The sequence below is a fragment of the Botrytis cinerea genome, chromosome 12 (genome assembly GCF_000143535.2).
Source record: "Botrytis cinerea B05.10 chromosome 12, complete sequence".
Lineage (NCBI taxonomy): Eukaryota > Fungi > Ascomycota > Leotiomycetes > Helotiales > Sclerotiniaceae > Botrytis > Botrytis cinerea.
Window position 1 is genome coordinate 478515 of NC_037321.1, and position 10694 is coordinate 489208.

The 10694-nt window shown below is 42.9% G+C and overlaps 1 protein-coding gene across 1 annotated transcript; it reads left to right on the forward strand.

The window, feature by feature from the left end:
- Positions 1–3457: 3457 nt before the first annotated feature.
- On the forward strand, positions 3458–10365 carry Bcmsb2. Its single transcript, XM_024696242.1, has 3 exons — positions 3458–4180; positions 4396–4450; positions 4549–10365. Exon 3 carries the CDS (start codon positions 4632–4634, stop codon positions 9492–9494), a length of 4863 nt encoding a protein of 1620 aa, XP_024552048.1. The 5' UTR covers positions 3458–4180; positions 4396–4450; positions 4549–4631; the 3' UTR covers positions 9495–10365.
- Positions 10366–10694: the final 329 nt, after the last annotated feature.

Consider the following 10694-nt stretch of genomic DNA (forward strand, 5'->3'; position numbering starts at 1 on the left):
ACCATACATACCTCAGGTGCATACATACAGACATATACAGTGCACATGGCGTATTACATGTCGGAAAAGCTGGCTACAGATACTACCTATGTACTGTAAAATGTAAAATGTGAGATGCGGATGAATGGATGGATGGACGGAATGTGGAACGAAACAGTGATGTGCGGAAGATGAAACGCTGCATATGACGCCATGTCCATGAATGGGGAAGAGAGAGGAGTGTGAGGTTTTGTGTGTATGTGTGTATCTTTTGATCTGCATTCCGCTATGTGTGGCTAGGCTAGCTGGATTGGGGATTCCTTACGAAGTTATGTATGTGTGTATACCACAGCAGTCCAGATGATGAACAGTTGAAACGCGACCATCAGAAGGCCAGAGAAATGAATGTCACTTCTTCTGGGTTGTTGAGGCGACGGATCATTGCAGTCAGGAGGAGGAGATAGAGAGATGGGGAGATAGACGAGACCCATGAGAGACTCACTCGCTCACTTACTCATGAAAGAAAGCACGAGGCGAGACAGGCCCAGACTAGAATCCACTCGCTCTCGTCTGAATCGCATCTTCGTGGGCGTATATCGGCAGATGGATAAATAGATAGATAGGTAGCAAGATAGAACCGACCCCGAGAAAGACACTTTTCAATAACCCACATCCGCCCGCCGGTAATTAAAAAGATCAAGACCAAATTGGAGAGATGCGTACGCTTTGGGTGTTTTTGCGGCTCACAGACAAGACAAAAACATCAGTTTTCGAAGACAAGATCGATCTCGTTGCTAGGTACCTATGCATAAAAGACCTGATGGTAATTTTATTCTCAAGCTGCAGGTGGGAGTTGGTAGCGCTGGTGTTCTTGGCATCTTTCCGACTTCTCTCTAATGGGTTTGGGTTCGATGGTTGGTAGTAGCTATCGGTTCTAGCTTGATGACTTTTTTAGCTTTGGGCTCGCTCGGCCGGTTCCTGTCCCATGTGTGAATTGACTAAAAGTACAAGTGTGAGTAAGTGTACACTGGAGAATGGAGTTAAATCGATGGTTTCCGCGTCTAAGGTTTAGGAAACTGGCCAGGTAGGGCAGAGTAGAAGACGAAGAAGACGAGCAAACTTTGAGATATTTGATATTTGTTCTACTGGGAGGAATTAAAGTTTCTCGAGCTTAGGTCCCAGTAGTCGTAAATCTGATGATAATTTCCGCATTGCGACGACCCTCCCCCTCGGAATCTTCTATTGATATACATGCCTCGGACCTTTCTGGACTTTTGAATCTACTTATGGAGATGAAGGCGCGGAAGGGTACAGTCTACAAAGTAAAAAAAAACATAAAAAATGTTTCTTTGCTCGGATTTGCTCAGATATCATAATTTCCGAATAACATCGTACTCTTCTGCACCACAGACTCTCCTACGATTGGATAGGTAAGGTAAGAAAATATTTATAGGAATATGTATCTATTTTCACATACAGACCCCGTCTACATGTCATGTCGACGTTTGATCGGATTGCGTAGGTTCAATCACTGCGCGTTAATTATTGACATACAGTGAGACTAGTAGCTCAGATGAACGAATCAAAGCAGACCCAAGGCACGCATTACGATATGGAGAATGGAGTGGGATGTGGGATGTGGAAAGGTACCTAGATCTAGCGGCTAGATACAGGAACGACTCCTGGGACAGAAGTAAGAGCGAGATGGGGAGCATGATCCAACTAACCATAGCTGGATTGGAACGAGAGAGAGTGGATTTCTGGAGTGGGTAGTCGTCGATGTTGAACGCTGAGCTTAGGTGTAGGCCCTAGGGTGTGTGTGATGATGTGTATGTACTCCATTTTTGTGATATGTGCACCACTGTACTCCATCCGCATGTGGGGAGAGCTTCTCATTAGAGAAGAGCGAATGGTTCTTAGATGGTTCTTAGACCAATTGATCGACGCCATAATCTTTCCAGGGACCTGAGCGTTGAGTAGGGTCATAGACTTCGACTTAGCCTGTTGCACCAGGAGAATTATTAAGATGATGTTCAAGCTACGTTATTATGGTCAGATGTTTAATCACGATTCACGATAGATTGAAGGTTAAAGAGGAATCGAAGGAAAATTGGAAATTATGTCTATGTTTTTATGGTTTGGCGTGGTTGTCAATATGTTGGTGGTGTAAACGAGAATATTGAAATGAAGGGGAAAAATCTCGGTTGATTAACTCATTCAGTAAGGTGGCCGTGGCCATACAGTTGACCTCGAAAGAATTGAATGGAATCAATAGATCTATTTCCCGATGGGAGAATGTGCACTGTCAATTGGTCAATGCAGAAAGCAGGAGATTTTCACCAATTGTTGGAATATTGGCGCGGTGATGTTGTTCATCACATTCGTGTTTGGAAGTGGCTGAGCTGCATATATCACTCTTTTGAGAGGAGGGGAAAGGGAAAGGAAAGACAATGAAAAAAAGGAAAGAAAACGATGAAAGTTATGAAGGAGATTGTTTTCATAGTTTTTATATAAAATATAAGATTACAATTTTCACCTCAAACAGATTGTTTGTTTCTATCCCATCCCACCATGAATCCCCAAATTACCATGCTCATGAACCATTATAATTCCACGCGTAAGGAAACGAATTTGCTAGGTTAATTGTCTAGCCTTGTAAGAAGTAGTTGAATCACAAATTTTGATGGACATTGAAACAACTGCCGACTGTTTTCCCTTCTTCTCTCTTGAATTTATGAATTGTTCAGTTGAAACTTGACTGACTGTCTGTTGCTCAATGCTCAGGTGGAAAAAAAGAAGAAAAAGCCTCCCAGAGCCTTCCCTTCCCACACAAGTTTAACCTGGCCCCTTGTTTTCATAGTACAATAATATACCTTCATTCATGTATTCGGATATTAAAGTATGATTAAAGGCTTATTATAAAACACGCTAGATGCTAATTGTTAGACCCTATTGGTTAGTTGGTGGCTAAAAGTGACAAGTTACTGGGTTGGTATTTAGGCGAAAGTAACACGGGGTAAGGAAAAATGCTAAATAGGTGATGATTGTCTGGTGGCTTGGAGGAAAGATAATTGGATCAGGTAGAAAGAGAGGGAGGGATAGAGAGAGACAGACCGGTAGAGTGAGTGCGTAGGCAATGTGCAAATCCAAGACAAGATGATGACTGACTAGATAGAAAATACATAAAAATTATGAACATATCCAAGAAGTACTGGTACATACATGTAGAAACAGGTCCGTAAAACTATCCTCTGATTTTTTGTGGATTTAGTTTCATCTGCGAGGAGCACTTTGTACGTCCTATCCATTGTGTTTTCTTTTGCTTGCTTGCTTGCTTGCTTGTCTGCTTGTCATCTCACATTACATTAACGAAGTTGTATGATTGTAACCACAGTTACAATAGCATCTCATCCTCATTCATCCCCATACATCCTCTTGGTGTATTGTGTACTTGGTGCTTCCACCATATCATCCGTGAGTCTACCGTCGTTATACAATATCATTTTGAAATGTGCTCGTGCTTCAATCAACCTACGCATTAGTCCCTACTCTGCATTCACAATTACACAATCTCTCTCTTCCTCCCGTTTTTTCTATCAATCTCACGGCCCCCTGGCTTACTATTTTTTGGTTCCTGGTCTATACAACGGACGTTCCCCCTACCTAACCTTTATAATTCTAGTAAATTGATTCCCTGGCCCGCACGCCTACGTTCCACAACTTGGGAGTATCCACAGAAATCTCTCATCCTCACACTGAAAGCTTCACAAGGCCCCAAGGCAAAAGGTTCTCACGAAATCGAGGCCACTTCAATTCATCCATTCATTCATTCATTCATTCCATTGAACCTCCTCCTCGCCCTCCTTCTCCACCATCCGCCTCCTCACTCCGACCTCACCTCTTCGCTCTCTCTATACCTCCCAACCCTCGACACCTCATCAGGAATACAACAACCAACAATCGAACTCGAGAGCGAAGGTTGATCGAACGACATCGTCTCATCGGAGATTGTCAACATCTTTAATTGTGAGAGCCTCCGGAGGCTTATGGATAATGGTCGCTCGTAGATGATTTGGTTTCGATTCGACGTTGTGAAAGGAGGATACACCCACCCAATAAACAATCGACGATTTATCGTCACGACACTCCTTTAAAGACTCGCGATTTATTCATATACGATTTGATAAATTAATTTTAAGATGTGAGTCGATGTTTGTTCACCCACAACAAAGTGTTTGAGAGGGGACATGTTGGTTCGGCTTGAATAATGACCGTTCTTCTTCGGATTGACATCGCGATATCGATATCAATTCGTTCCGTTCGCAAACTATCGTCCAGACCCCTTGACTTTGAGATTTATGTTGATCATTCATGCGATATTCAACAAGTTAACATACTAATGGCAACCATCAACAGATACACTCTTTGACATTTTGTCAAGTACACTCGTTATTACTTACTCGCCCTGACAGTTAGTCTTCAATCTTCATTTTGGATGGCCGCGGCCATTCTGCATCAACCAACGCCATCGTCGTACTCAACTTTGAGCGTCAACTAATTCATGCCTAGATCGATCTATACTTTCGTCCAATACTTTCAAATACTAATATCTCAATAATAAGTTGGAAACAAATTGAGATCAATTCACAACCATGCATACACCTTCGCTATTCTTGGCCTCCGCGGTCGTTCTCTCCTCACTTGCCTCTGCAGAAGGGGATCGACCAAAATATTATTTCCCACGAGAAGTCAAGAGACAAGTGTATTCAAACAATACCATTACAAGCAATACACCGGCCCAAACATCGCAGACGAAGGATGAATCTACAATTACATCTTTATTCTCATCCACAAACGATCCACAATCAGACAGCACAACTCAAGATTCTACGACGAACAAGAGGGCATCTTCCAGTAATTCATTCTTGGATACTTTCTCATCCATACTTGGCTTAGGAACAACAACCACGACATCGATACCTTCGTCGACAAGTTTAATCACAAGCACTCCTTCCAGTACCGCGTCTTTGACTACATCCGTCGTTAGTGAGGTATCTTCAAATGATATCACAACCGTCCTAGTTATGAGTACTGTGACTCTAGGAACTGGATCTGGTGAAGTTCCCTTCGTTCCACCAACGACAAGTTCGACTTCAACTTCGATCTCATCTGTTGAAACAACTCCATCGCCAAGTCCATCATTGTCGAGTGTTTCGGCTCAATCAACGGCGGAAAGTTCAGTTTCAAGTGCTGATACAAGTTCAAATGCTGGATATACTGGAGCATCAACTGGAACAAGCCAAACCATCGTTTCCGTACCTACGACTACTAGTATCCCTGTACCCACGACTACCAGTTCTTCGAGTTCAATTGTGGATGGAATTACAGGTGCTTCGACCGGAGTTGAATCCAGCATTTCATCCATTGATTCGACCACTTCATCCATTGAATCAACCACTTCATCCATTGAATCAACCACTTCACCCAGTTCGACCTTGGTTAGCTCATCAGTACAATCTGTTGCGACAAGTTCCAATGCTGGATTTTCTGGAGCATCTACTGGTACATCCCAAAGTGTTGTATCGCTTCCTACAACAATTAGTTCTTCTAGCTCAATCGTGAATGGAATTACTGGAGCATCAACTGGAGGATCTAGTTCAATCGTTTCTACACCATCCTCTACATCAACCCTTGAAGGAATAACTGGAGCATCAACTGGAGTATCTAGCCCATCATCCACCAGTTCTTATGTTCTTGTCGGAGTTTCATCGGTTACTACAAAATCGGCTGTCGAACCAATCAGCAGTTCCAGCAGTGCTGATATTGATATTTCCCTTGGACTAACTGGAGCTTCTACCGGTGTACCCACAACCACGAGCGCCACTAGCGTCTCCAGTGTCTCAAGCACGTCCGTTTCGGAAGATTCTGGTGTTTCTGGACCATCAACAGGTACACCCCCAAAATCTACCGAAACTAGCGCTGCCGAAACTTCAATTCAAAGCTCAGTTGCTGGAATTTCTGGAGCATCTACTGGCACTGTCCCAACTTCTATTGAAAGTACTGCCTCGGAGACTTCAATCCCATCGTCGAGCTCAGTTGCGGGTATTACTGGAGCATCCACTGGATCTGACTCATCAGTAACTGCGCCAGTCTCAGTTCCAACCTCGACCGAGACCCCCATTCAAAGTCCAACTGTCTCAGGCGTTTCTGGAGTACCTACCGGTACAGCCCCAACCGTTATTTCTAGTGTTGCTCAATCTTCGGAATCTTCTGAAAGCTCTGTAGCCACAACTGCCAACTCTGCATCTTCCAGTGATATCGTTGGAACTGGCTCAGCTCCAAGTACAACTGTATCCCCATCTTCAGTCGCATCAGCAACTAGTTCTTCAAGCTCAAACCTTTTGGAACCAATTGTCGCTTCCACAGGTTTGATCCCATCTGGTATTATCCTTCCTACCACAACTTCTGCATCTGATTCTCAAAGTACATTGGTGACTTCATCCACTCCTTCATCATCTGCTAGTGGGATCACTTTTGGACCGGGTGGAGTCTTGTCCGGCTCAAGTACTATCACTGCAAGCCCTTCGGATACAAATACTTCCCCAGTATCTGTTCCAACTGATTCATCATCTGGTCTCTTAGGAGTCATTGGTACTGGAGTGACCAGCTTAGTTGGTGGTGTAACTTCGGATCTAGGAACTGCAGTATCTCAAGTAACGAGTGCTGTTTTACCAACAGATTCATCGGCCGCATCTTCAAGTGCTGGAATTTCTGGACCTGCTACAGGTGTTTCTTCCGAAACTACTTTGGCTGGTGTTACTGGTCCATCTACTGCAGCCTCAGTTATTTCCGGATCAAACACTGCTACTACAGATAGTTCAGCACCTACAACTGTCGCTGGAATTACTGGAGCATCTACAGGTGTCTCAGCACCTTCAAATACAGCTTCTGGAATCACTGGAGCTTCAACAGGAACCGCTCCAATTTTCAGTCCAGGTGCTGCTTCATCATCAGCTTCGGGTGATTTACTCTCATCCTTGGTTGGTGGTGTATCTTCTTTGGTATCTTCCGCTACATCAGATGTTCTCCCAACTTCCTCGTCTTCCCTTACAGATTCTATTGCTTCAGCTTCGGCTTCGGCTTCCTCGGCAGGTATTATTGGAGCTACAACAGGTGTATCTGCCACAGATCTGAGTGCTACAGCTTCTTCTATTCCCGCTGGAATCACTGGACCTGCAACTGGTGTTTCTAGTGGATCTGCTGCAACTACAACCCCAGCTGGCTTATTATCATCTCTTTTATCTGGAGTAACATCTGATGTTGGATCTCTCACATCCGATTTACTTACAACCAGTACTACATCAGCTGCCGGAACAGGTGTCACTGATTCCCCATCTGTCATTGGTACTTTGAATAGTACTAATGTTTCAAATACTGCTTCCGCTACAGATTTGATCCCATCCCTTGTATCTGGAGTCACTTCCGATTTGAGTTCCGTCTTGGCATCTGAAACCTCGAGTACATTACCAACTGCAGGTATTACAGGCCCAGTTACAGGAATTAGCCCCACTGCTACTGGATCCTCTGCTCCAACATCAACTGGTCTTCTTACCGGTATTAGTTCTCTTCTCGGATCAGTAACTTCGGATCTTGGATCAGCCACTTCGGTTTTGTCTTCGGATCTTTCTTCTGCTACCACCAATGCATCCTCTGTAATTGGATCAATCACATCAGATTTATCAAGTGCTCCAAGTTCAACAATTCTAAGCGGAACAGGTGTATCTGCCTCGGCTACAATAACCTCAGAAAGTGCATCATCCACAGGATTATTATCCTCGGTCATTTCTGGTGTTACTTCTATTATTGGTTCTTCTACAGATCTCTCTTCCACCGCAGCTAGCACTACTTCCCCATCTTCCTCCAGTTCTACCCCATTGGGAAGTATTATATCGAGTATTTTCGGCTCTAGCACTGCCAGTGAATTATCTGCTACGATCACTAGCGGTATATCAACTGCCACCAGTGCTCCAAATGCTACAGCTATTACTTCTGGAACAGATCGTGTATCAAGTACCTCCATTAGCCTTGGATCTTCCTCTACGATTTCAGGAACTGTTCTCCCAACCACTGCCAGTGGAAATGCGACCTCAATTGCAGTATCTACAACTGGCCTTTCTACCAGTATTCAAACCGGATCTGCTACCACATCCAGTTCAGGAACAGGAATTGTTACTTTGTCTACTTCCTCGGTAACTTCTTTAACCAGTGGATCAGCCAATGTCACCGATACCTCGATTTCTGCTTCCTCCACTTCTGTCTCAAGCCTATCCAGTCTATCAAGCATTGCAACATCAGTTTCTGCCACAACAACTCCAAATACAACAATAACTGATACATCTTCAACTGCAGCTTCATCAGCAACGGTTACCTCGGGAAGCTCAGCCACTACTGCACCAATCACTTCCGTTCTATCGACGACTACTCCATCAACAATTGCTTCCCCCACCCAAGAAAGTACTACGTCGATCGTCAAGACTCAACCTGCTAGTGAAACAACAGCTCCTCTCACAATCTATCCAACAGCTACCAACAATGCTACATCAATGTGGCTTCCACAAACCATTATTGTTCAATCTTCATCAACCAATCAAGTTACTCCTACCAATACTGCACTTGCTACAACTTTACCAAAGGTCATTACACCCAGTGGAGCCATTCCAACCAGCCCAGAAAATTCTACCTTGATTCAACTTGGTTTCCTTTTCCAACTTAATTATGCATTTGTTGTTGCCAACCCACTTTCATCAGCACAAATCTTCCAATACCTTCCGATAGGTATCGCCAGTGGATTAGGAATCAAGCAAGAGCAAGTTATTATGCACAGTCTCATTCCATATAACACGCAATCTCAATTGGAATACATCACCACTTTGGCACTTGCTTATATTCCAACCAACTTGGTCAGCACACTTGAACTTGATTTACATACACCTACAGCAGCTATCTACAACAATGACGATACTTCAGTTAGCACACTTGTTAGCTACATCAATCCATCTATTCCATTAACACCTGGATCAACTCTTGAAGGTGGTTCTGGAACGGGTACTGGTAGTTCCGGATCAGCAGCCACTACTAGTGCTTCAGGCAATAGTGGTGTGTTCAACACTGATGCTCAAAATACCTCTCCAAAGGTTAAGAGTACCACAGCTGGTATCGTTGTTGGAGCAGCAGGTGCGGCAGCTGCTTATGGTGCTGCCATGTTCTTCATTGCTAGAAGATATAAGAAGCGTAAGCTTAGCCATCGTCGATCAAACTCTATCATGAACCCATCAGAAATGAGACAATCTGGCGCATTCACTGGTGGTGCATTCATGTCTGGCGGTCGCTTGACCCCTGGTGTTGGAGGAACTGATAGGAACAGTGGAGGAAGTGGAAGAAGTGCAGGACATTCAGCACGTACACAACAAATCTCAGCACCAATGATGGCCGAGAATTCATTGGGATGGAATTGAAGACTGTCACACAGGTCAATTTAATTTCTTCACAACATATACCCCCAAACTCAAAGTACATGAAGGTAATCTCAAGAACTTCATCTCGTTGTATCATATACGTCCTCTCAAAAATCTCAGCATCTGCCTGAAGAAGAGCAACACGCTCATCATTTTTCCTTATTTATTTATTTTCATGTCATTGGGCGTTGGGTATCGTCTTTATACCCCCTTCTTTGCATCATTATATAAAAAACGTTCCTAATATTTCGGGTATGGTTTTTTGATCCAGAAGGTTTTTCCATTCTATTCATGTTGAGAGGAGGATAAGATTAAGGCGGATGAAGGGGGATTTGAAAGGAGGGGGAGAAGAAGAAGGAGAAGAAGTCAAGAGAGAAAGATGTTTGAGGTCTTGAGGAAGAAGGATTCGCAGAGAAATGAGGATGAATTTAAAAACCTTTGTGTATATTTACGATCCTACGAACGCGGATATTTTCTTTGAAGAGTAAAAGATGTTGTAGCTGTCGCAAGCAAGCAAGCAAAGATATTTGGTAATGTGAAATTTTTTGAGGTGATGCTGATGTTTTGTTTTGTTTTGTTTGTTTGTTTGTTTGTTTTATTCAATGTAATATGGATGCGCTCTTTATTATGGGATACACATATATATAATATAGTAGTAATGAAATTTTTATGGAGAGCAAGGAGAGGGGAAGGGGTGGAATGGATGTGGGAATGGAATTTGGTAAGGATATGGAAGGTGGGAAGGTGGGAAGGGGGAAGATGAGATGGATGGGGAAGATTTGTAGATAGATAGATAGATAGATACCTGAGGTATGAACTTTTATTTGTTTATGATTTTATGTCTTTTTTGTGAAGAGTGAATTTAGTGATAATTGGTAATAGTGGGTGATGGAGGATAAGTGATAATTTGGTGATGATGATAATAATAGTAGAGCGAGGGGTGAGTTATGAGTTATGAGTTATGTTTTGAGTGAGTACATATGATTATACATATATATACATATTTAGTAAGTGAAGTGAAGAGTGAAACTTACATCATCTTCTCACTTTTACATTGCTATCATCATTAATTACTTGGTCGATAGATGAGATGAGATATATATATATATGTATGTATGTTGTAACTAATTGTATTATTCATCTCTTGTGATTTTATATCGCTATGTTGTTATGTTGCTTGATAGATAGGGCTTTAGCTCT